Below are 26773 nucleotides of genomic sequence, written 5' to 3'. Positions count from 1 at the left end.
TGAGGATTGTTGGGAGTATTGGAAATACGCTTTATTATTATTTTATTTTTTACAGTACCTTACAAATTGCCAACGTTTTCTTGCCTGTTATTTGATTTCCTCCTCGTAACAACCTGTGAGGTATGCTATTGTCCCCACCTGTAGATGGGGCGAGGAGGGCTCACCAGGCGAGTGAGCGTGCCAAAGACACAAGTATGAAGTGTTTCTTTGAGCCAGGACTTGAACCTGAGTCCTCTGACCCCAGTGTTCGCTTTACCCCAGCACAGCTGCCTCCTGAAATAGAGATTGTCGTAGTGTCCTGCATGGCCTTGGTGAATGAGGCTCCCTTTACACTGGGAGCACTCGGCCCTGCCCCAGCCACATACCGTCAGGGCAGCACGACCCAAGTAACCAAGGGTGTGGACAGCCTGCTGTTGGACAGTCGAAAAATGCCAGGACACTTCTCTCTGCAAAAGGATTTGCTCAAAAGTTTGCAGAGCCAGGAAGGAGCTGCTACCACCTTCACCACATCGGCTTAAGAAAGTGCATTTGGGACAGATAAAAGTAACTGTAGATGTGTGCTTCTGGCCAAGATGGAGTATTAGGTTCAGATTTACCTTCCCACCCTAAACAACTGAAAACCTGGAAAAAAATATATCAAACAACTAAAAAAAAAATTTTTTTTTTCCTTTGAAAAAAGTAGTTAGTTTAGCTTGCCGCTCAATCACACGTGAGCTTTTCCATGAAACAATCATTGCTCTGCCCTCTGCAGTGGCAGTTTCTTGGGTCTCCTTCCACTTAGTCACATGGACTATTTAAAAGATAAGTGCTCCTCTGATGACATGTTGGGGCAATGGACGTGTTCATTGTCTTGACCGTCGTGATGGTTTTGGACACCCCCTCCGCCCCGCAAATGGTTTTCCTCCACAATCACGTGCCACTCGCCCCTCTCCGCGTCTCACGTGCCCTGCGCCCGCACAGCCGTGAACGGGTGCCCAGTGTGTACCCGGACTGCTTGCCTTTAACGCATTAACAGATGAGGTCAGATGCTGTTTTTGTAGAAATTAGGCTGTTAACTAACTGCTTCTTTTCTGTCTTTGATAACATTTTCATTTGTTTCTGTCTGATAAAATCTGCTACAGTCATTTTTTAAAACTATTTTATTTATTTAGGGAGAGGGGAAGGGAGGGAGGAAAAGAGGGAGAGGAAACACAAGAGATACATCGATCAGTTGCCTGCATGCCCCAAGCAGGGGCCCAGCCTGCAACCCAGGCATGTGCCCCGACCAGGAATCGAACCAGAGACACCCCCGGTTCACAGGCTGGCACTTGATCCACTGAGTCACACCAGCCAGGGCCAATTTTTGTAACTTGAAAGATCCTAATAACACTACCTGGTTCCACATTTGAAAGACTATCAACCTGAATGGAATAACTTGTCAAGAATATAGCATCCTTTTTTTTTTTTTAAGATATTTTTATTTCTTTTTAGAGAGAGGGGAAAGAAGGGAGAAAGAGAGAGAAACATCAGTGTGTGAGAGAAGCATCGATTGATTGCCTTCAGTACGTGCCCCAAGTGGGGACTGAACCCACAACCCAGGCATGTGCCCTGGCTGGGAATTGAACCAGCAAACTTCCAATTTGTGGGATGATGGTCTAACCAACTGAGGCACACTTGTTAGGGCAAGAATGTAGCATTCTTGAAAGTAAGCAAAATATTTATACAGGCCAAGCTCTTCACTCGGTGCCTCCCATGTGATAGGCAAACTGCGTGTTGTCCAGCCTCAGTGGTGCCTCTGGGTTCCCGGCCCCCGGCACGGTCTTTGTGGAGTGCGCTGTGTGACAGGTGCTGCCCGGGGTGTCCCGCGGGAGTGGAGGCGCTGAAATCCGGTGGGCGGGGATGGTTCACAAGACGGCTGTCCCCCCCCCACAAAGGGTGGCGGTTGCGGCGCAACTCTCCGCTTCCCTGCCCCTTTCACTGCCCTCCATCTACCCTGGGTTTTAGTCTCGAGCCCCGGACGCTGTCTGGGAGGGGCCTTCTGAATGGGAACGGAGTGAAAAGTTTCTTGTGGTGCCTTTTATTCGGAAAAACTTTCTCGGGGCTTAAGTATGTCCAGTTTGTGTGACGTAGTCTTGCAAGTATTTTATGTGTATTTAATAAAGGTACAGGCTAGAACCGTGTGAGTTTAATAGATTTTTATGATTATAAGAGCAACTTCGTTGTAGAAAATTTGGAAATTATGAAGATGAAAGTTAAAATCACCAATAATCTCAACACACAACATTTCAATGCTTCCCATTTAGTCTCTTCCTCTCTTTTTTTTTAACGTATGGGAAGGGAAAGGGGATGTCAGCGAGTGTTACTGAATCTTCTGTCTTGATAAATTAAGGATGTTCGTTCTAAACTTTTGTGGACACTTAAATCTCTAAATTAAGAGGAACATACAGATGTTCCCTGCTGCTGGGTCGCTGTGCTAGTCTGACCGCACATCTGGAAGTGTCATTTCTGTCCAGGGCCCGCGTGGCCCAGCCTCGGCTTGATGTTCATCTGTGATGATTGCAAGTCGTTCCGATTCTTCAAACCCAAGTGCCATAAAAACTTTAAAAAGAAGTGCAGTCCTTGCAAGGTCAAGTGGATTAAAGCATTCTGCAAAACAGCTGATAAAGAGCTTACGTGGGTGATCCATTCGAATTTGAAAAACACCTAGAAATGAGCGCATCACACACCAGCTAGAGCTGTGGAATAAAGCTGTTGATGCAGTGAAGACAGTCAAAGGTGCCAAACAGAAACACCAAGCTAGATTTGTAGTAAACAGGTTGAAGAAAAGCAAATAACTACAGAAAGTTCAAGACATCAGAGGTGCTAAGCAAAACATTGTTCTCACTCTGGGCCCCTTTGCATGCAAAAGAAAACTCTGGAAAGCAAAATGCTTCAGAAACCACAGCAGGATGTGGGCATGGAAGCTGTCTCTGACCATCTTACTGTCTCACCGTTTCTATGAGTGCGTTGGAAGGACCTCCTTTAGCCTGGGAGGTTTCTCTCCTCCTCTTTCTCCCTCCTTCCCCCCTCTTCTCCAAAAGTAAATAAAATCTTTAAAAAGCATCTCCTCTAGAGATGTAGAACATCTAAATTATTGATGTACTTTTGACATAAGGTGATTCAAATGAAAAGGTTTCTAAAAATATATTTCTTCTACATTGCTCTTTGCAAAACATCAGGTATTATGGATGCTAGAGTATATCTCAGTGTTAAATCATGAAAATTTTGGAAATGCAGAGGTGAAGAGTAGACGTGAAGCGGTCATGCCGCTTGGATAATGGTGCCTGGCAGCGCTGATAACTAAAGCCAGCGTTTCAGGGCTAGGGATGTATCAGGTAACAGTTTCTTTGTAGTAAAAACATTCCCTTACTAATGTTATAGAAAGGGGAATATGATAAGGAATTAACAACCTGAATGAAAATTAGTATCAGATACTAATGTCTTTTGTTGTTACTTCAGTATTTTTTGTTTTGGTTTATTAACATCTTAGAAGAACGTAATGGCCTCCTATTTGAAGCCCAGCTCTCTTGGGCTATTTTGAGCTGGTTTTACTGTTTGGCTGGGCAGCGGCGGATGCTGGGGTCAGAGCCAAGTAGTCTGTTCCTAACGTGGTCCTCTGCTCTAGAAATGCCACTTCGGAGGCGGTTCTAACTTGACATTCCTGAGAACAAGCTTATTTTTCCAGCTCAGTCACAGTGTAGAAGAGGAATCCAGTGCCTTTAAAATTTTTTTGTGTGGTTTTCTTTTAAAGAGCTAATTGCTTTTGGGAAATCAGGTTTATGGGTAGACTGTCTATTATTTGCACATAAAATCATTTCTAAGGTTAAGTGCCAACATACTATTTAAAGGTACTAAACAAAGATATGAAGTAGTGATTACATGGAAGAAAATAACTTCACCTGCAAGTACTGCTGAAGTAGGAGCTATATTTAAAGGAAAATATATACTTAATCGTGTTTCTATATTTTTACATTGTTTAAAAGAATATTAAGAGTATTAAGGAGCTCAATTTTTAGGATAGAATTTAGATTACAATTATTAGGGTTATATAATTATATAGTAATGGCTAAATTTTAATTTCAGCGTTAGTAAAAAAGTGGACAGGTCACCAGACCTGCTGTTAGAAAACCTGAATTACAGTGTGGATTTGCCATTGTGTTCTTATTTGTAAAATATGACTCATTTGTAAATAATATTATTGATGTAACAATAAGGGGAAATATGTGTACAATCAAAGACATTTATAAAATTTTTTAAAAAGACTCAATATTTGTGTGTGTGTGTGTGTGTGTAAGAGAGAGAGAGAGAGAGAGAGAGAGAGAGAGAGACTGCCAGAATCTTAGGTACCACCCCTGAGAGCACTTGGAATTGGAGACTTCGGGATGAATTGTAGTCACCATTTAGTCTTTACAAAATTCTATAAATGTGATTAAAATAAAAGGTAGTGCTTTTATAATTTCATAAATAAAACTGTTTTAGAGCATTATTCAAACACAGAGAAGTGGACGTGTGGCTTAGGCATTGCTGAATACAATAAATAGAGAAATTATTTTAATGCAAAGTGTGTTTTGAGTACAGAAAGAAGTAAATATATTTGACTTTAGGTTTCATCTGAAACAGTTAAAAAGTGATTTGAAATAAAAGTTTATTCATTTGATAGACATTTATTCAGTGTTTACTATATTCCAGGTACTGTTTTAGGTACTGATTAATTCTGAATGAGAAAATAAGAAAAACATGCATCAGAATGTTCGGATTTCTATAATTTTCCCAAAATGTTACCATTATTGATTCTGGCACTCAGAGTTTGGTTCATTATACTTCCAGAACATGCTTTAGGGAGATGTAAAGCTATCTTTTTAATGATACATTTCTGTTTTCTGCAGAGATCTAAGGAAGTTTTAAACACTGAGACTATTCCTAATACTAAAATACAAGCCATCAACCGGGGACTTAAAAGAAAAAAAAAGCTCGGTAAGCTCGCTCTTCATAGGTGTTTAGCATTCTTCAGTCATGGTTTTCACCTTCATGGGTTGAGGATGTGGAATGGCATATTAAACAGATTCTATAGAAGTTGCCAGAATTCTAATCAGATAATACAGAGTGGAATTAAAGCACGTAATTATCGATGTAAAATTGGAGGCAAATGTCTTCAAGCAGGTCCTTTTTCATCCTCACATTGTCAAGTTGCTTTTCCAGTGGAACAACTACTATTAAAAAAAAAAAAGATAACAAAAGGAGTGTATTTCTTCATCTGTTGGCATATATTTTTCTGTTCTATATTTATCATCTATTATGAATATGATTTTCCATCCTTTAAAGGAAAATGCTTATTTTCTGAAATGATTCAGCTAGAATTGTCAGGTTAGGCGAGCTGAACCTGATATTCCACTTTGAGAAATCCATTTCTCACCATGAATTTTGAACACGCCCTTTTAAAGTGGGGATGATTATTTTGCCTCGGTGTGGGCAAGGCGGGTGTGTTTGAAAGGTGATCTGTGCCTCTCGCCCCGCGAGTGCAGGCAGCGAGCTGCCCCTGAGCAGAGCCCGAGGTCGGGCCCATCTGGTGCTTTTTACTTCGGTGGCTAATTCCTAGCACCGGCCTCCCAGGTTTGAAGCCGGGCTAATACTGTCGGCTCCTTCTGCGGGAGGAGCTTTGAGGACACGCCTGGAATAAATGTGCACAGACGTCGGTGAGCTGGGACACGCTGACACTCGCAGGTGCATGACAGAGAGAATGCCGAAATGCTGACTTGTGTTCCCGTTCCACCTTGAAGAGTGCCGGTTTTTATTATGCTAAAACCTGACCGATTTTAATTAAATTTTATCACGGTGACACCTGATTAACATGGACTTGGCCTATGTACATAATTTAAATGTATAGTTTAAACTTAAATTGCCACAGGAACTTCAGGTGCTTCAGATGAGATGTCAAGTGTCTTATATTCAACCTCTTTGACCTTAGTTTCTTCATTGGTGAAGTGAACATGGTAATACCATTGTTCTGTGAAATAGGAGCCCAGACCCCGAAGTTAGCACAGGAAGAGCGGTGTGCAGGGAGGAGGGCACACGCGTAGGCCAAAGAGCTGAACCCCCTCACCTTCACCTTGAGGGGCGCATCACAGTCACAGGCTTCCCGTTAGCTGTGGACAACCTGGGGCCCTCCCCAGAGACTGGGTTGGTCAGCTGGAGCGCGGGCACCCTGTGTGGCACAGGTCGGGGGTGGTCGCGGCCCTGTGACGTTCCACTGGGAAAGGGCCTGTTGGAGTCACAGCAAGAGGCTTCGGAAGCTGAGTGTGAAAAGGCTGATAACCTTTCCAAGAAGCACAGCCTCTGTCCCTCAGGGAGGGGTGAAACACAGGGATCTAAACGGACTTTTGCACTGTCTTTAATGGGCAGTTCTGTGTAACCGTGTAGGTCCATCTGCCGCGGCGGCAGATTGCTTCCCGGTCTCTCAGGGTGCCTTTGGGGGTTGACTGAGGCAGCCTGTTTACGGTACCCCACACCGCCTGACGCAGGCACAGCCCCGTGAGTGTGCTGCTTCCTGTCGCTTTCTCCCTGTGACCTAGAGCCGTCTTGAGAAAAGCAGAGTGGCACCGAGGGCTTTGTTTTGGCATCTCCTTTCTGCCCTCTCCGGGGCGCTGGACCACCACCTCCTGGCTTTTGTTCATCCGCTTTTGTTTCCGCTCACCGTCCCCTGGCTCTGTGAGTCGGAGCGGCGGCGGCGGGGCGCTGAGAGCGCCCCCGTTCAGAATCCTGCCGGGCGCCGCTCAGACAGTGTGCATTTTGAAAACTTATCTTTTTTTAACGTGGTGACTTTATTTTTCTGCTTTCTACATTAATATTTCAGAAAAATGATCATTTAAAATAAAAAATCTGATTAATTAGAAACATAATGTTTAGCTTTAGCATTTGTGTACAAATTTGCCACATTGCAAACGAGGATATAAGAATGGAAACCCTATTCAGGGATACAAAACAATTCCAGTCGCTATGCCTAAGACACGACTGTAACTGCGTCATTGCGTACGGTGCGTAAGCCAGGAATGCAGATGTCTGAAACATGTTCTTCGTCATTTAGAGAAAGGCTGGGACTGGTATGTGTGCGAAGGTTTTCAGCACATACTTTACCAACAAGCAGAAGCCTTAAAGACCCTTGGAGTGAGCCCAGAATTAAAGGTGAGTCCATTGGTGTCTAGATGTTAGACTTACGTTTTCTTGCTTGGAGAACAGTAAGATTGAGAGGCAAACTAAGGAGAAAAGTAGAGTCATCAGTCATAACACTAGGGCTATTGAAAGAATCATTTTTCTGATATTTTTGCTTTACTCCAACTCCCAGAGTGAGTTCTATAGGATGTAAATAAGCTATATATCTAAAAATAAAAAGGCTTCAGTCATCAGATATCCAGGAGACATGGGCTTAAATAAGTAAAGCAAGCCCCTGGGCAGCCTCACCGGAGCCTTTGCTGTGTCAACGCGCCTGTTCAGCTAGCGCAGTCGCGGCTGCAGGAGAGAAGCCCTCGGTGGGTGTAGCGTCCGTCAGGACTTGGGCTCCAGGGTGCACTTTGGGGAGCGACCCGTTGAAACAGTGGCTCTCACACTTGATTTTGTGTCGGGGTCACACCGAGGGCTTGTGAGAACAGAGATTGCGGGAGCCCGTTCCAGAGTTTCTGACTCAGTGGGTCTCAAGCAGGGCCCAAGAATTTGCATGTCCAACAGGTGCCCAGGTGACCCTCTTCCTGCTCGTCTGGGGGCCATGCTTGGACTTCGTTGCCCCTCAGGAGCATCCCTGCTGTAATTTGAGTTTCGTATTTCCTCATCTAGTTGAAGGCATTTCAAGAATCCGTTCAAAACCAGTTATTTAGCAGCAATGGTTATTGTACACTTGCCTCATGCCCATCATTGGAAACCAAGTGCTAAGAGACCAGCCTCGCTGGGGGGAGGGGCTTCGGTATTGGGGAGTGAATACACACAAAGTCATGTGATGGTATGTTCGTAAGTGACATTAAGGGCAGAAAGAGCGGGGAGGGAGATCAAGGTGGACTGAAGTGGCCAAGGAAAGATTTGTGGGGCCTTTGCTGTTCAGGCTGAGACGGAATGAGCACTAGACCCTGCATGGCCAAAGGGGATGCTGGGCCTCACGGCATGCATGGTATAGTATGGCCTGGTGGGGCAGGGCAGGGCATGGCGTTACAGGGATTGAAAGCACGCAAACATGCACCACCAGAGGCGTGCGCATGACAGTGCGTCCGGTGACCGCTGGCTCAGGAAGGAGGGCGTGAACGCACGTGGGTGGAGGGCGGACGCACAGCACGGGGGGTTCTGTGGCTGACACGTGCCAGCCTGAGTGGCCACATGTTTCCCTTACGCCTCAGGGTCAAGTTCTGCACAACCTTTGGCGGCGCTACCTGCAGAAGAGCAAGCAGGCGTACTGCAGGAACCCGGTTCGCGCCCGCAGGAGGACAGCGGCGGTGAGTCCCGTGCGGGCGGGGGGCGGGCAGCCTCGCCTGCGTCCGTGGTGCCCGTCCGAGTGTTCAGTGAGGGGCTCTCTGTCGTAGTCCAGCGGGACGTGTCCCCATCTAGACGTGGAATTCATAAGTGGTGGAAACAGAGAAATGTATGGTTATGTTCTAAACAGAAGCTTAAGGAGTTTCTGTAATGGTACTGTTTTCCCTTTTGCTTGGAATACCTACCTACTTGACATTTCAAGATTCAGCTCGCTTACCATCTCTTCTCAGAAGCCTGTGTGTGAAGAAAAATAAATCTTGGCGCCTCACAACGCACACTCCCCCCCACCAAACCCTCAGAGCAGCTATGTTTTTAGCGGTTTGCTTTTCACTGCTTTCTAAATGTGACATGGTCCATCTTACTTGGGATGGGGGAGGAGCCCACCGCTAAGAAAGGCAGGTTTGATAAACGTCGACGTGTTTGATGTGGGACGCTCCTTCTCCAGGGCTGATGAGAGATTCCGAATTGACTTGACACTCTGTGCTGAGGGCGTGGAAACATGGCCCCGTGTTTCCGTGTTTGGTTGGGGATGCGGAGGTTCCACCTGCAGAGTTTAGCGACTCGGGACCGAGGAACCAGGCCTGGGTGAGGGGAGCGGGTCTAAACTTGGGAAGTTTGAGAGCAGCCAAGTTCCACCAGACACAGTGACGCAAGTGTGAGGGTCCTACGGCGTTAGTGTCGGGGCCCCTTTAAAATGTGAGGTGATGCATTTCAGTCAACCGCAGAGAAAGGGCTTGAATTTAGTGGGAAAGACAACACTCTATAATCACAGAGTTATGGAATACTGTCCCTGGTTCGGGAGGCAGGAACTTCTCAAGGAAAGACGATGCTGAGGGGTTCTAAGGTGGCCTCCGACCGAGGAAAAGGACAGGAGCATCCCAGCCGTCAAGAACCTGATGCTGAAAATCAAACAGCTGCGGTGTTTGCTGGTTACATGCGTGCACTGGGGTTCTGCCTGGCATGTAGAAAATTTGAATCAGAACCTGGGATTTCCTCTGAGATTGAGATTTTAATATTTTTAAGTTAGCTTAAGATACTAAAAAAGGTTTTGTTGACTTAAGTAAATACCCACCCAAATAATGTTAGCATCACACTGAAATCTTGTTGGTGAATAAGTAATAAGCAACATTTTAAGCTGATAAGGAATTGGTAATATAATTTCTATCAAAAGAGTACAGCTATACTCTTATTTTAGAAGGAAAAAAGAACAAGTACTTTTAAATTAGAAGCTTAGTCTCAAATATTCAGTAAATATTTTCTTGCTTTGAATATAACTGTTTTAAGAAAGGTAAGAGGTCTGCATCTGAAACCTGGCTCTACTACTTAAAAAAAATTTTTTTAAATCTTTACCCAAGGATACGTTTATTGATTTCAGAGCGAGAGGAAGGGAGATAGAGAAAAACATCGATATGATAGAGAAACATTGACTTGTTGCCTCTTGTACCTACCCCAACTGGGGATCGAACCCATGACCTGGGTACACACCCTGATTAGGCTTGAACCCACAGCCTAGGTGTGCGCCCTGACAGGGCCAAACCCAAGACTTTGGTCTTTGGGACAACGTTCCACTCAACTGAGCCACCCACCAGGGCCTGGCTCCACTGCTTTTGACTGCTTGTGTGATCTTGGATAAAATAAATTACTTAAAACTTAACATAAAAAGCAAACAAACAAGCTAGTACATAAATCAGGGTGAGGGATGAGAAGATGGGGAGGCAGTGAAGGGCGCTCTTTGACATGGAGTGGGCGGGGGAGGCGCCCCTGGGCAGGGTCTTGAGGAGGTGGGTGAGGGAGCCCAGCCGGCCTGCAGAGCTTCGGGTCGGGCCCAGGGCCACCGCGCCAGAGCCCACGTCTTAGCCCAGCTCCTGGGGGCTTTCTGCGCGCGCCAGGTGAGAGTGATAGTCGCTGGGCCTGGCGGTCAGCATGGAGGTGAGAACGGGTAGGATTCTAGGTCACCTCTGCATAGAGCCACCAGAATTTCCAGATGGATGGGACGCAGGGTGTGAGAGACAGAGAGAGGAGTCACCAAGGGTGACTCTTAGGGATTTGGGCCTGAGCAGCTGGCCATCTGAGCAGCTGAGGAAGGCGTGGCCATCACCGAGATAACAGGTGGGACGGGAGGGTCGGCGGTCCAGCCGGGGACGGTGAAGCGTGAGAGGGCCCGCACATCCAAGAGGAGCCGTCAGGCACTAACTAGACACCCAAGCCCGCAGTGCAGGGGCGGGGCTGGGCAGGAAGCACATGCTTGGAGGCCGCAGGCCTTAGCACCCTCTCCCACCCCATAATGCCATCGTTTGCCGGAGGCGCCGTCCCTGCGGACTTGAAAACAGTGCAGTAGACAATATGAAAACTGCAAGACCGGATGGCATGGCAGAGAAGTGAAGACGGAGAAGTCCAGGGACCGAGCTCTGGGCCGGTCTAGGGGGAAGATGACTGGGGTACCCAGGGCACCTGCAAAGAAGTCTGAGGAACAGCTGTTGGCCCAGGAGGAAGACGGAGCGCCTGTGGGGGTCATCTGGAGCGCACGGAACAAAGCAGTTCAGGAAGGGGAGCGAGCAGCTTGAGAAATGCTGCCCCGGTCACGAGGACGAGCGAGAAGTCGATGGCTGGAACGGAGGGACCCAGCTTTCTTGGGAGGGAGCTTTAAGGTCGACGGGGGGCAGAGGCAGTGGGGGCAGAGGCAGTGGGGGCCGCGGCCCTGCACAGCCCCGTCTGGGCACCCTGCTGCAAAGGAGGAGGTGTTGCCGGCACAGAGGAAGAAACTGGCTCAGACGGGAGCACCAGGGAGCACCAGGCGAGGCAGACATGCACCTGCATGGGCCTGTGGACGTGTCCTTCCGACGCGCCTTCCCGGCCAGGCTGCGCTCACCTGCACTGGCCCGTGCACCTTGCATCTCAGGTGCCAGCCTGTAAAGGGCGATGTGTGGGTGTGCTTACCAGTGGCCCCTTCTTGTGAGTTTGCCATTAAGATTGTATTTATTTTTTAGAGACAGGGGAGGGAGAAAGAGAAGGATAGAAACATCCATCAGTTACCTCTCATGCGCCCCAAACCGATGATCTGGCCCGTGACCCAGGCATGTGCCCTGAACAGGAATTGAACCGGTGACCTTTCGGTTCACAGGCTGACGCTTGACCCACTGAGCCGCACCAGCCAGGCCTCTTGCAAGTCTTCTTACCATGAGTCTTGCCTCTTCTCATTAAGATCCAGGTTTGCGGCCTGCAAGGCTGAGGGCAGGGCTTCTTTCCTGTGATCGAGTCCTCCAAGATTCATGTTGGCTTGTGAGGCCTTCAGGTCGGCTACTAGCCCACCTTTCTTAGGGACACGTTCCCCAGCATTTCAACAATGGGGGGAGATGCATCTGTAACGGTGCACCAGGTGGCGTCATTGTGAGAGGCTGTGTTCACCTTCAGTGAATTGTTTTTGACTCTTTCAATGCATTTGCCCATTTCATGGTGGATGATTTAGGTGCACCTGCCCACACTGTGCTGCGTGTTCAGCAGTTCTGACCAAAAACGGTGGAACCCCTGTGCCCTACCCTCCCTAGTCACCTGATATTGCCCTGAGCAACTTTTTTTTTGTAGTTTCCCTGGATGAAAAAAGTCCTCAAAGGGAAATGCTTTGCTGATGTGGAAGAAGTGAAACAAAAAACAGCAGGAGCACTAAAAGGCATCAGAACCGATGTGTTCATACACTGTTCTGAGCAGTAGGGAAAACAGCTCGATAGATGTATTGCATCACATGGAGAGGACTTGGAAGGTGAAGTTTAAACAATCAAGAATAAATACACAACTTTTAATAGATTCCGGTGTGGGTTTTTTTTTTCATCCCCCTGATACATGTGTGAAGAATTAAACAAGGGTACGAGATCGAATACCCTTGTCAATTAAGTGTTTTAAGCAGTAAGTGCCACAGGAGTTAAAAGATGAGCCATCTCCGAAGCAGAGCCGCTGGAAAGGCGGGGTGACAGCGTCAATGGAGAGCAGAGAGGAGCAGCGGGAAGGGCGGCCCAGGCAGCAGACGAGGGTTGGCAAAGACGCACAGCACAGGAGCAGGTGGACTCAGGAGAGAGGGGTGGACAGGGTGCGTGGAGGCGGCGTTGGCGCGGTGCTTCTGTAGGTGTAGATGCTGGAGCGACAGGAGAGGCGGTCATCCAGGGGGAAGGAAGCCTGGGTGTCCACCCTCACCCCGTCATCGCGGCTCTTCTCTCAGTGGTGCTGGGGGAGCTGCCCCGGGGCCCGGCCTAGGTGCCGGCCTTGGGGCTGAGGGGTCCGCCCGGCAGACAGGGCAGAGGTCTCGAGTGGATGGCGTTTGTGACGGCCAGGAACGTTTGAGTTCATGAAAGTGAATTGCGGTTTTAAATTCCTCTGCAGTAACTTTGTTTATATTATTTTGCAAATAGGCCTTGGAAGACAATCCAAGTCATTCAGACTGGGACAGTGAGCCTGAGCTGCTCAGCGACTTCAGCTGCCCCTCCATCGCCGGCAGTGCGGCGGAGTCTCAGCCTGATGTCCGCGCTCGGAAGCCTTTCCCCACCGGCAGAGCATCACAGTCAGGTAAAGAGGAGGCTCGGCCCGCCTGGAACTTGAGAGCTGGTAATGCCCCTTAGAAATGCACCTTGGTAATGCACCTTAGAAATAATGTCGTCCAGTCCCTTTGTGTCCCAAGGAAAGGAAGCTGGCCTAATAAAATCATATGGCCAAGGGAAAGGTAAATTAAGCAAAACCTTGGTGTGATTTCTAAGAGGGTACGTTGTCTCTACGTGCACGTTTTCGTGTGATGTTTAAAGGGAGCGAACAGTAAGTTGATCCAGAAGGGAGGAGGCCAACCCAGTGAGGACCATACACGGTATGTGTGCGGGCGCGGGCTCGCGGAAGGAAAGCTGCAGCAGAGAGGCCATGGGACTCGGCCACGCGGTAAAAGGCAGGCGGGAGTCGAAGGCGATCTGCCCGGTTTCTCAGCATAGACCGGAGCAAGCTGAATAAAACCATGTTACATGTGTGTCCGTGTGTCTTATTTTCTGATTTAGTTCCATAACTTGAAATAGATAACGATTCTATTGAAGGTATAGATACAGACCTTCCCAAGGCAACTATCGATGATTTTAGTTGTTTCCGAACTTCAGTTAAAAAACAACATGATGGAAAACAGACCCCAAAAGACAGACGCGGCTTCGTGCCGGAGCGCTAGTGTCGGACGTGTGCTGACAGAGTTCCCCGGGAGGTGGCTTCCCCACCCTCTGGGGCTAGACTTTGTTAAAATCTGGGTTAAGTGTGGTTCTATAACATTTTCAACAAAATACTTCTTGTATGGACTCCTTTGCAAGCCCCTTGCCTTTCAAAGATGAAAATACGCTTTTAACAGCATATCTGCATGTCTTGCTAGACTGCACTGTGGCACAGAATCAGATGAATTACTTTTCTGTCCAAAAAACTAAAGAACGACTCGCAGCCTAAGTGGGCAGCAGTGACTCTCTGGAGCTCCCTCTCTGTGCTTCCGGCGAGCCTGACCCCACACTGTCCCTGGGGGCTGCAGCTCCGAAACCATTGGGCCTTTAAAGCGTCGTGATGGGTTGACGGGTCACCTAGGTGTAGTTTTTGTGCGCTTTATACCAAGCTGTGTCCTCAGAGCTTTATTTTAGTTTTTCCATTAAAAGTAACAATTAATGTAACTCCTTTTGCAAAGCTATAAAATACAGATAGTCACGAAGGAAATAAAATCGGCTGCCCTTGTACCACCCACAGACAACCGCTGCCTCTGCCGGAGTCATTCCAGAAAGTTCCTACTTCATCAATGGAGAGAAAGGGAGTTGTGTTATTTTTTTTTTTGCCAAAAAAGTGAACTATTTCTTCCTTCATTACATTTTTAAATCCAAATTCTACATGCATGTAATTCAAATATATTTATAAGGTTTGTTATAAAAAAGTTATAAAAATAAAGAAACTGTCGTCCGCTGTTCTCCCTGAACGGCCCGTCTGCCAGAGGCCCCCTCGTCGGTCCTGCTGCTGCCGAGCTCGGGCTCTGCGCTTCCCGTGGGGGCCCTTGGCCGGCGAGCTCCCCGTGGGAGGCGAGGTCTCGCTCCTCCACCGAGCCCCAGGCCCTCCTCCCACGAGTCACCAGCACACAGTTTTGCATGTTTCATCCTGTGTCTTCCCAGTATAATTATAATTTTTACTAGATCAGTATTTAGTGCCTAAATTATTATAAGGACTGAGTCACAGAACTTACCATGTTATATTTTCTATATACCCTTTGGTTTTTCTAGTGTAGGTGGTCATTTTTTCTTTGTTTAGTTTTCTATTTATTTGCTACTATTCTGTAATTAATTACTAACAGAACGCAACCCCCTCCCACCCCCCCCAATTTCTGAAAGAATCTCTCAATGCCTTAGGTGTCCTGCAGTTTCACCTTCTGGAAGACAGCGTCCCTGCCTGCTCCGGCCTAGGCTGGGGCTCTCTGGGCCTGCGACCGGCTGTCTGTGGCCTCTCCGGACCGTTCTGTCGCCTCTCCCGTTGTCAATCCCTGTGTCCTTGATCCCACTTCATCTCCTTTTCTGTTTACTTCCTCACTTTTGTGACGCTTCTTGTTTTGCTGAGGACAAGAATCCAATCCTCCCTCCTGATTTGACTGTTTTGATCTCTACTTTTAATACGGTCATGTGCTGCATAGTAACATTTGGATGAACGGGGGACTGTGTGTACATCGCGGGCCCATAAAATTGCAGTGGATTGCAAGTGAAAGGTTTGCAGTGTTGACAAGAAAGGCTGGACCCAACTCTGGTCCTGAACTGATGTCTAGCTCTGGGTGGTTAAGTGGAGGAGGCGGCCCAGCACACCTTGCCCTGCGCCAGCAGAGGCTGAGACCAGGGGCTGGGAGGCAGGCGAGGAGGGGTTGGGGGAGGGGGACCCCCCCTCCACCCCACATGTGCACTCTGCACGCAGGCTCCCTTCCCTTCCCTGCGTTTCTCTCTCTCCCTTTCATTATTTGTTGTCTCAGACTTCAGTCTTCCTGGGTCTCTTTTGATCTTGCCCGCCCTCTCTCCCCTCTGGATGCCCTCTCCCCTCTCTCCCTCCTCCCGAGGTCAGCCCCCTCCGTGGGCGCCTCCCCCTGCCCCCAGCGCCCCTAGGTGTGTAGCGGGCTCAGCCGCCATCTGGGTTTGTGTGAATACACTCGATGACGGTCACAGGAGGATGAGTTTCTCAGAGCCACCCTTCTTAAGCGGCATGTGACTGTATTAGAAGCCTGCTTCGAATGTCTGCTGAGCCTAAGATGGCCAGTCCTGTTTACTAGTGGAGGCTAAAACGTTGATTTAAAACTTTGTCCCCATGGGGAGCCTTGTCATCCCTGCTCCGCAGGAGAGAGGCCTAGCTGGGCTGTTTTCTTAGTGAGCCTCTAGCATTGTTGTCTTGGAATCTTTTTACCCTGGAGCTGATCAGATTTTCCAGAGAAATCTCTGTGAGTCTTCTGGCTGGAGGGTGTATCCTGGCTGTTCTGGGAAGTGGGCAGAAGAATCGCCCTGGGCGGAGTGGGGTGGTCTCAGGCTGCTCCGTCTGTGAACTTTCACTTCCGCCTCCTGTTTTCAGTAGATACCCTGACTCAACAGTGCATGTGACCAAGGACCCCTGTTCCAGAGACCCTTAAAAAAAAAAAAATGTATTGATTGATTTTAGAGAGAAGTGGGGAGGCAGGGAGAGGGGAAAAAAACATCGATTTGTTGTTCCACATAATTAGAGCTTCATTGGTCAATTCTTGTATGTGCCCTGACGGGGGGTCAACCTGCAACTTTAGCCCGCCAGACAATGCTGACCAGCTGAGACGTCCAGCCAGGACCAGAGAACCTCCCTTTTAGTCTCTCTAGAGGAGACACTTCCAGTTTCCTGCCAGGACTGGGGAGGGGCAGTCGTTGGGCTGCTTGGAGCTGGGGCAGGAATCTGAGTGTCTAACTGCTTCTTAACCAGATGCTCAGGCGCTCCTCCGGGGTCCGCTGTTCTTGTCCAGCCTGCAGGGGAGCCACGTCTCGCCGCCTCCTGGGCCGCCTGCCTAGGCCTCCAAGGCAGAATGGGTCAGTTCTGGCTCTCCCTGCCGCTCGCTCTGCGTCCAGCTTTCTTGGGACCGCCAAGGGCGGAGCGGCCTGTCCGGGTGCTTCCCAGCTCTCACACTTCCGTTGCTCTTGTCGCCTTTTCTGTGTTATTTGTTCTTGGGTTTATATCTTCTGAAATTACCTTTGTAATTGCAGTGAGGCAGAGCAGAGACTAAAGTGTGTTTTCAACCTGCCATGTTACCTGGAAGGTCTGCATTTGTATGTATACATATATACACACATATGTATATATTTTTATATATACTTCAACATAATATTTTATGGAAATCTGTGTTTGTGTATATATGTTTGAAAACAGTCATCCTCAAACTTCAGCATCCGTCAGATCACCTGCAGGGCTTGTTGAAACACAGATGCATCCTGGCCTGTGTGGCTCAGGGGCTGAGCGCTGGTCTGAGAACCAAGGGGTCGCCAGTTCGGTTCCCGGTCAGGGCACATGCCTGGGTTGTGGGCCAGGCCCCCAGCTGAGGGCGTGTGAGAAGCAACCACACATTGATGCTTCTCTCCCTCTTTTTCTCCCTCCCTCTCCCTCTCTCTAGAAATGAATAAATAAAATATTTTTTTAAAAAAGAGAGAACCCAGATGGGTCCAGCTCTTGTCAGTTCCTGGGGATCCCAACACAGCTGGCCCAGGGACGGTGCTTTGAGAACCACAGATACATATAAAACCCTGTGGAAGTTGTTATGTAGTTCTCCACGGTGTGGTGATAGTTAACTAAATTTCTAACCTGTCACTGAGGTTAATTTTCCCCAATAATAAGCAGGGTTGCCACAGCACACCTTGACCCTGAATCTTCGCATGTTTTAAAAATCACTTCACTAGGAATGAAAATCCTAGAAGCACAACTGTGAGATCTGTTTGTCACCAAGTGTTTATTGGGCTCCCGCTCTGTGCCCAGGCCCGTTCCGGGCGCTGGGGACACACGGGCGGGCGGGCTGTCTGCCTTCAAGGCACTGAGATTGCAGCGGGCGGGGCTGGACACAGCGCACATGTGGACGAGGACAGCTCAGTGGGCGACAGATGCTGTCTGGGAAGGGCCCGCGGGGTTTGGGCCAGGGATTTTGAGGAATCCCTGAACGTGGAGGGGCTTGTCTAGGAAAGGTTTCTGTTGGAGTCCCTCAGGGTCATTCCTGGCCCTGCGTTCTCACGTGCGCCCTCCCCCGGGCTTTAAGTGCCGCCTGTGCCCCGGTGACCCTGCACTGCCTGCCTCCAGCCCGGCCTTTCCCCTGAACGACGGGCCTTTACATTCAGTCACCTACTCAGCATTTCCGGTTGTATATTTAATAACGTGTTGCACTCACCATGTGCACTTCCGATACCTGGATTAATCTCGCCCAGCCCCTCTTGGTAAATGGCATCTCTCTCCCTGTTCCTCGGGCCGAAGCCTTCGAGACCTACTTCCCTTCCCTGTCTCTCTCATTGTCCCTATCCAGTCCCTTGGGAAGTCCTCGGACTCCGTCACTGCGCTCAGACCCGCAGGGATGCTCCAAGCCAGGGCCGCTCCAGGCCAGGGCCGCCCTCGCCACCCCCGGGTGCGGCTGTCCTGTGCCCACTCTGCCCCCCAGGACGCCACCCTTCCTTCCTACAGCAGCCACCGGGACCTCATGAAATCAGAAATGGAGCACCGTGCTCTCTACTTTAAGCTCCCTGAACCTTCTCCTCATCCTGTCACAGAATAAAGCCCGCAGTGCAAACTGGGGCCTGCGGAGCCTTACACACTGCTTTCTCACGCTCCCTGTGCTGTGGGCCGCTTTCCTGCCCCTGTGAAGCACTCCCCGCGCTGGCTGCCTTGCCGATGCGCATGGGGCCTCCCTGAGATCCCGAGGCCTCTCTGCACCCGCTTGGGTCTGCTCAGACGCCACCTTCCCTAAGCGGCTTTTCTGGGCACCTGTGTTAGCCGCCTGCCCCTTCCCGCCCCGCTGCTGCCCTTGCACACCCCCACGTTGCCCTGTTTCCACGTAACGCTGCCGTCTGTCAGTTGTACGGTTTTTTTGGCTCATTGACTGTCCCCCATTACTGGAATGTGGGTTCCGAGAGCGGTGACTCACCCTCCGGTGTCATTTCCCCAGACCTCGATGAGTGGCACCGAGAACGAGGAGAGCAAGGGTTGAGCGAGTGAGCGAGGACAAGCCAGTGCCACAGCGGAGGCTGGGGCTGCGAGATGGTGCCGCCCAACTCACGCCTGCAGAGCCCCTCGGAGGGGACAGGCGGGATGGGGCCTGGGCCACGGAGTTTCACGCTGCTGCTTTGCTTTGTGATTGTGTGTCCTTTCATTGGTTTGAAGAAGCGTTCGTCTTCACTGGAAACAAAACTCACCAGGTCAAATCCCTTTTTAGTATCCAAGGCCATTCAGCTCCCACAAAGAACCAACAATGACATTTCTGGCCAGTTTCTTCTTAAACTATCACGGCTTTATTGCCAAACTGCTCTTTATGAAGATTTTATCAGTTACAACCTGATTTTAACATACCTAATGTGCTTCTTTGGATTTTATTGTTTTTCTTTGGTTGTCCGCGCTAGTTGCACTTTTAAACATCTCCGTTTCTCCCCTAAGATATGTCCTCCGCGTGCTCTGGCTCTCTGGATGGCGTCGAGTATTCGCTCCGGAAGGAGAAGGGGACCGTGAAGATGACCGTGCCCGGGACGCTGGCCCTCTGCGCGCTGTCGCTGCTGTGGCAGCGAGAGGCCCTTGCCCTCTCAGACCTCCTGAGGTGAGCCGAGGATCTGTGCGAACCAGGGATGGGGGGCGTTTTGCATTTTACAAGGAGGCTTCCGTCGAGGAGGGGACTGGATGGAGTGGGTCGCCTGAGTTCGAGTTCCGAAAGGCCGTCCTCCCTGGGCTCGTAACTCACCTCTTTGGTTTCCTTATTTATACAGTGGAAATAATAGTACTTGCCTTCCTTGGGGTGTTGGAGAATTAATTACCCGCTGTGAGTAACATGCTTTGAAGATGAAAAGTGACATTGAAGTAGTAGTATTGGTGTTTTTTATTCCTAAGGGAGAAGATGAACAGATGACCTTTACATTGGCAAATGGTTATTCATGTAGTTAACAAAAGCATATGCTCGTGTGGTTGAGAGCTAAGATACAGATTGTCTCTGCTTATAAGATAAAATTGAAGACAAAAGTATTGGAAGAATCTGCTATGTAGATAGTCAGCATATTTTCAAGATAATCTACAGGGCTTTTTTTGGTTAATGCACAAATTACGGCATTGTGTGTAAGAATTCCTCATTAAATAGAAGATGTGCCAAAATCATTAATGTGTTCATTTCTCCCTTGCTTTATGTATTCTAATGAATAGCATGTGGGTTTAATCAGTGTGTAGAGTGATTTTAAGAACATAGATTTAGAACCACACTCCTGGGTTCAAATCCTGTCTCTGCCATTTGTATGTTATGTGACCTTGAGTAAGTTTTAATTTGAATTTAATTTCTCTCAACCTGTGTTCTTACTGGTAAAACAGAGATAATAACATCTACCTTGGGGGGCTGTAACTGCTTTCAGTAATTATCACCGCGTGAGAAGCGCTCTGAGCCGAGCCTGGCACATCATAAGAACCTAGTGCTGGTCGTTATTGTTTCTGTCGTCGTCTTCCTCCTCCCTTTTTTCTCCTCCTCCTCTGCCTCCTTCTTCACCATCATCATCATTACTGGCACTGGGCCCTTTGATTAAATAAAATGCCTCCAGTAAAAGATGATAGTGCCTTTGAATTTGGCCCCGTCCACAAATAACAAGGCTCGTCTCTGATGTGATTAACTGGGTGCAGATCGCCCGTGATTCAGTGAAGTTTACTGTCATGTTAAAAACCCCGTCTTGCTCCTCATACCCTCACTGGGTGACCTCATCCTCTCTCCCAAGGCTGTAATTACGCTCTCTGCGGTGATGACTCCCCAGTTAATCCCTCCAGCCCAGACTTGCCCACGCAGGGCAGGACCCACGTAGTCACAGATACAGTGCGACTGCCGCCGACGCCCCTCGCGGGTCTTCACAGTATCGCCACATGGGCATGACCCGAAGAGGGTTGTCCTCTGCCCCTTAGTCCAGCTCCTTCCCTGGCGCGTTCTTTCTTCCTAGATACGGTGCCCTCGGTTGCTTCCTGTTCAGGAGGCTCAGAGCCCCCCGACCCTTTCCTCTCTCTGCCCGCGCAGTTAGGCAGGTGTCCTGTCAGTCCTGCAGGCAGAGCAGTTCTCGAAAGCCCCCCTCTCCCCTCGTTGCCCCGTCTCTGCCTTCACCTGGCTTCCTCCCCCGCTCCCGGGTGAGCCCGCTGCCTGCAGTCCTGGGTGCCACTTTATCCCTTCTTCTCCGTAACAGAGGGGTCGCACAGAAACGGCAGTCTAGTCATGTCGCTAGCGCTGGATGGGGGGCGGCCACCCTCCCTGGGGCAGTCTGTGGGGATAACGGACTCCCCTAGGAATCTAACCAGACGGGGAAATACTTACCCGCACTTCTCAGGGGGGATATTGTATGTGGTTGGAAGACAGGGGGTAGGGTCCTGCACCGCGTCTCCTTCTCTCGCTCCCCCCCCCTCTCCTGCGCTCTCTCCCGCCCTCCTCCCCTCCTCCCTCGCTTCTCCCTCCAAGGGGGTCTGCAGGACCTTCAAGGAGGCTAGATCTGGTGAGCAGGAGGGCTTTTATTTGCTTTCTGCGCACTCACTGCTGTGAACCAGCTTGCCTGCTGGGAGTGATGGAAGAGAGTGTCCCCTTCCTCTGCCTCTCTTGGAGAAAGAGTTCTAAGACCAGGTTCTCAGGGTGTGGTCCCTGACCCTCGGTATCACCTGGGAACTTGTCAGAGGCAAGTCCTTGGGCCCAGTTGGACCTTCTGAACCAGAAACTGGCAAGGGGCTGGTAACCCCTGTTTTCATAAGCTCTCCAGGAGATTCCTGTGCATGCTAACTTGGGAACTACTGCCCAACTTTGGAAAAATAGGTGGAGAGCATTGATTTGAAGCGACTCCGTGGTTGGCCTGGCCGCACTACCCTTGTGTCTCGTCCTGGTCCTGCCTGTCACGCCCCCGTTTCTGTCCTCTGGCAGCAGCCACAGGCCTTAGGGTAGATTCATAATCCTTAGAACTGCCTACCTAGCAATGACAGTAATAAATAACAATAGCCAGCGTGTAGCCATTCCATACCTGTCTGCTGAATATTGCCTATACACAGGTGTTGTTCATGAGATACAGTTGTGAACCACATGGCGCAAGTCCCTGCCCTCATGAAGTTCAAGAGCAGAGGAGGAAACAGATGAGCAGCAAATACACAATTATGTAAATGAATGACTGAACAGGAAGTGCTGTGCAGAAGATCGAAGTCGGGGATGTGGAGAACGGCTGGAGGGCTACATTCGGCTGCTCCCTAGGGGGCTCTCACTGAGAGGGCGGATTTAGGCTGCATTTGGAATGGAACCTGAGCCAGCAGGTGCATGTTGGAAGGACGAGCATCCCAGGCGGAGGGAGGTTCCCAGCGCCACGGCCTACAGCGAGGGCGGGCTGCGTGTGATCCAGGGGCAGAGGAGGCGAGTGTGGCGGAGGAAGCGACTTGGAAGGAATCAGAGGGGGAGGGCGGGGAGCCAATACGCAGGGGCCAGATACAGGGCTCCGCAAGCCAGGCTAGGAGCTTAGATTTTTTAAAATTGAGATAAAATTCATATACAATAAAATTCACCCTTTTAAAATGCAATTCAGTGGTTTTCAGTATATTCACAAGGCTGTGCAACTGTCTCTCTCTGTTCCCCTGACATCGTCGTCGCTCGAGAAGGACACGCGTGCTCACTAGGAGTGTGACCGTGCGCGCCCCAGGAGAGTGAGCGGGAGAGACAGACGTGGGCCTCGAGGCTGCTGAGGGAGCGCGGAGTCCAGGACGGGCGGGTGGAAACAGCGGGGCCGCAGGGGCCGCGCTGCACTTGCGGTGGTGGCTGCGGCTGGGGTGAGGGGAACAGAAACAGAGCCAGGTTGGTGGGTTCAGGGCATGTTTGCAAGTAGACGCGACCTAATGCTGATGCAGCGCTTCTTACGTGATCTGTGATGAAGAGCCAACTTGTTAAATTTCTAATCTGTCACACACAGGTTGAAACTTTGAAAAACATAATAGAATTATAAAGTGTCTCCGGAGGACGGGGCTAGGGCAGCGTCTGCTGGCCGGGCGGGCCTTTCAGCCTGGGCCGCGCCTATGCCAGCTGCCCGGGTGGGTCCAGAGACCCACTCGAGAGTCCTGAGCAAGGGGAATAGACCGTTCAGAACTTTGACTGGATAAGCATAGACTTTGTGTAAACGGAAATTCAAAAAGGAAAACAATGCTTTGGAAAGAGATGAAGAGCAGCAATATTTTAAAATGGTGAACATTGTTAAAACGCTAGGTGCCCAAGACCTGCTGTGCAGACGTCTTTCTCCCCTGGCAGGCTTCTTGCGCCTTCTGCAGCCCCCGAAGCGCCGTGTGCCCACGGGGCACTGCGCACGTCTGTGCTGACTCACCCCCACGCCGCCTGTCTGGCCTGCCTGGGTCCAGGCGGCAGCACTGGTGCTCGTGTGTGCACACGCGCGTATATGTAAAAAAAATCAAATGGAGCCAATGACTAAATAAAGTATGAGTATGTTAATATCATGGAATACCAGGCAGCTATCAAAGTGAAACGGATGTAATACATCCTGTATAAAGTAATATAAAATAATATTGAACCAAAAAATGAGTTCCAAAATAATATGAACACTGACTACTATCCACAGATGCTTGTGTACAAGTTAAAGTAATGAGAACCTAGGTGGGTTGCCCCAGAGGACTGTTCTAATGAACCCATTTCATTATTAAGTTTCATAAAACATCGTTTTTACATAAAATATTTACTTTAATTCTCAACTTTCCATAAGACTAAAAATTTGAAGAAATCATTTTAAATTTGGAATTAAAGTTGAATCGATATAAGTCTTTAACCAGTAGCTCTACCAAAAACAGAGGCAAAATATTTTGTATACTAACTTATTCTTGTCTTTATCTTATTTTCCTTAATAATTTTTAATGTAAAAGTCTAATGTCTATGTGTATATAGGTGTGTGTGTGTATACATGCATATATATATACCCCCATTCCTCATTCTCTTATCTTTCCCTACTTTATTTTCCTTCATGGTATTTTTTTCTACCCAGCATGCCATACTTTCCATGTATCTGTTTTGTTGGCCATCTTTCTCTTTTCGCCAGAATGGAAACTCCTTAGGAACAAGAATACTTTCCTGTTTTGTTCACTGCTCTGTCTCCACAGCCCAGAGTAGTGCTGGGTATATATGTAGCACTCAATTAATTTCTGTCGAATTAATGAATTAATTGTAAATAAATATGTATGTGTACTTATTTTATATATGTGCTATTTTCTTCAAACTCAATAATTTACACAAATTTGATCCGCTGCTATGTACCAGCCATTGGGATGGAGTGGTAAGCAAATGGGCAAGGTCCCCTCCCTGAATTGTTCTTATAATGACAGTCGTCTACCATGCAGGCGCTGGGGACTGAAGGGTAGACGAGGGAGGTGTTCTCACAAGGAAGCGGGTCCTAGGAGGTCTCCCTGAAGAAGTGATTTGAAGATGAGGCAGAGGTCACTGCGTGAGGGAGACGGGGAGAGGCAAGGCCGTGCCCGCGAGCCGTGCAGAGAACTCACAGGGAGGATTCACCCTTCCCAGAAAGGGTCCATCTGACTACAGAGGTCAGAAGCATGAGACCTTCAGATAACCAACAAAACGGTTTCTCCGCACACGGATGGAGAATAATAGAATCATCCTAAAAAATAGGATAACAACACACGCGGCCAGTTCTTACCTCGTCTTTGAAGTACAGCACGTTCAGCCCTTCCGTCGCTTTGCTGAATCAGTCCCTATTGCCTGTTGAAGCTCTTTCTCTTTAACCACGCAGGCTTGTCGAAGAGGGCCACATTCCTTACGTGAATGCTTTCCAGCACTTTCCGGAAGAGATGAAGCTGTACGGGCGTGACAAAGGGATCTTCACGGTGGAGGTCAGTTTGTCCCCTACCTTGGGAGCCGCCGAGAAGCCCCGGGCACGGTGTGGGGACGCGCGGTCCTTGTCCAACCTCGTACTTGGTGTTAAGAGTTTCAAAAATGTCATCTAGTTTACATTCTGGCCAAATATGGAACACCAGTCATAATTTAATGAAGAGTAGAGTCGTTATTTTTTATTGTCCTTATGTGGCTTCTTTTAATTCCTTAGGTTAGCCTCAAAATATAGCTAAGTGTGAGATGTGTGCATAGCAGAAAGGTATGTTGTTGATAGTAAACTTGAAAAGCTTTATCTCGGGAACTTTAAATAATTTTAAATGTTCTGAAAAATGTTTTTTGTTGTTATTTGTGCACTCTGTCACTTTGGCAAAAATAAAAGGAAGATATTATCCTGTGTCAAGAGGCACTGTTTTCAGTCCTTTGCGGGCATTGGCCTTTGTCTAGATCTGTGGCCCGCTGTCCCCCGTGGAAGGGCTTCTGTCCTCGCATTAGGAGGCTTTGTCGCCATTTATAGCGCTCAAAGCTTGTCTTCCCTTTGTTCATCATCGGAAGGTTTTCAATGTACTAAATCTTATGAATATTAAACATTATCTTTCACTTGCCCACTTAAGAAGTTATTTTCATAAGCCTTCCTAGTGTTCACAACCTTTACATTGTTTGCGGTTTAATTTGTGATCCTTACTAAGCCCCGTATGATAATTATGGTTCACTTTATCCCAACTTTACCTGCGAGCAGACACCTCACAAAGGGAGAATGAGGTGCCGAGGGCGTGCGGCGGCAGTCCCGGCCTCAGAGCTGCCACACTGGAGGCCTTATGCTCGGTGTGTCATCTCCCGCTCTCTTGCCTGCCAGCCTTCTGTCCTCGCCCCCCGAGTTCTTCAGGACACTTAGACAGGCGCTGTGAAAGCTACAGCACTGTAGCGCGCTAACTCTAAGTACTGAGCCAGAGGGCAACAGGTGGCTGGAAACACAGGTAAGTAAGTTTGCAACGTGCCATAACATTTTACACCTGAGGTTATTAAATATTAGCAGCATTTTGCATTGAATTAGAATGTTGGTTGCTGTGAACGATGTAGAGACCATTTGACTTCTTCAGCAGTGGCTCTGCCCTCAGAACAATTTGTGCCGGTGCAGTTGCCATAGATTCAGAGGATGCGGAGCTGGCTGGGATGTGGGTGCGCAGCGCTGCTTCCTCGTAGTCCCTGTGAATTTACACCCAGGAGAGATGAGACAGGTTCCAAGGTGCCTGCCCTTGCCCATCCGTGGGCAGCACGAGGAAGGAGGGCAGAGCTGCAGCCACCACTTGACCTGGAAAAAACAAGAAATAATAGTAGTGGGAGGGCTTATTAGGTACCGGGCCACGTTTCCGAGACTTCATAAGCTCATCCATTATTCATACCAACCCTGTGAAGTATGTGGTAGTGTTATTTCCCCTATTTTACAGACGAGGAAACCAAGACAGAGCTGTTACGCAATGGGCCTGGTATTCTCACTCTGAACGTAGTCCAGCACAGCCTTGCAGCCTGAGATTAGAAGGCAGCAGAAAAGAGGGACTGCACCAGCCGTGAGAATGGGGTGCGGGGTGCGGGGTGCGGGCTGGGCAGGGAGCAGCGGGGCAGGAAGTGGGAGTGGGCTGCGGAGGCGATAAAGGGCCTTCCAGACTGGTTACTGAAGCCAAGGGCTGGTGGCCCCGTGGCGGAGATGGCAGCCGGGACCAGAAAGCTTGGGGCAGAGGACCAGCTGGAGGGCGGTCCCAGGAGTGATGACGGGGACAGCGGGTGTGTGTCTGGCTGGTGTCCTAGAGCAACCTCCCCGAAGGGTGGACCATCATAGAACGGCAAGCTGGTCTGTCGCTCAGCCTGGGCAGGGCTGCGGCCGTTGATTTAAAGGACCAGAGCCCGGCTGCTGTGCTCAGGGCACTGAGCTCTGGCCCGCGAAGTGGAGGCCACCAGTTCGATTCCCAGTCAGGGCACAGGCCTGGGTTGCAGGCCAGGCCCCCAGGCCCCCAGGTCCCCGGGTCCCCAGCTGGGGGCGTGCGAGAGGGAACTGATCGATATATCTGTCCTACATCGATATTGTTCTTCGTCTCTTTCTCCCTCTCTCTAAAAATAAATAAATAACATTTAAAAAAAAATCAAAAAACAGAAAAA

The 26773-nt window shown here is 49.1% G+C and overlaps 1 protein-coding gene across 1 annotated transcript in view; it reads left to right on the top strand.

Moving 5' to 3' along the window:
- Positions 1-26773, top strand: part of TAF1B (TATA-box binding protein associated factor, RNA polymerase I subunit B) — a 52240-nt gene that overhangs the window by 1665 nt on the left and 23802 nt on the right. Inside the window, exons 3-8 of the mRNA XM_054569789.1 lie at positions 4905-4992; positions 7100-7197; positions 8394-8489; positions 12927-13080; positions 19180-19336; positions 24522-24621. Coding sequence (XP_054425764.1) covers positions 4905-4992; positions 7100-7197; positions 8394-8489; positions 12927-13080; positions 19180-19336; positions 24522-24621 — 693 coding nt within the window. The remainder of the gene's footprint in view (positions 1-4904; positions 4993-7099; positions 7198-8393; positions 8490-12926; positions 13081-19179; positions 19337-24521; positions 24622-26773) is intronic.

This window comes from Pteronotus mesoamericanus, unplaced genomic scaffold (genome assembly GCF_021234165.1).
Source record: "Pteronotus mesoamericanus isolate MK-2021 breed Mesoamerican mustached bat unplaced genomic scaffold, CSHL_Meso_final contig_101, whole genome shotgun sequence".
Lineage (NCBI taxonomy): Eukaryota > Metazoa > Chordata > Mammalia > Chiroptera > Mormoopidae > Pteronotus > Pteronotus mesoamericanus.
This window is presented reverse-complemented; position numbering and strand designations above follow the sequence as displayed.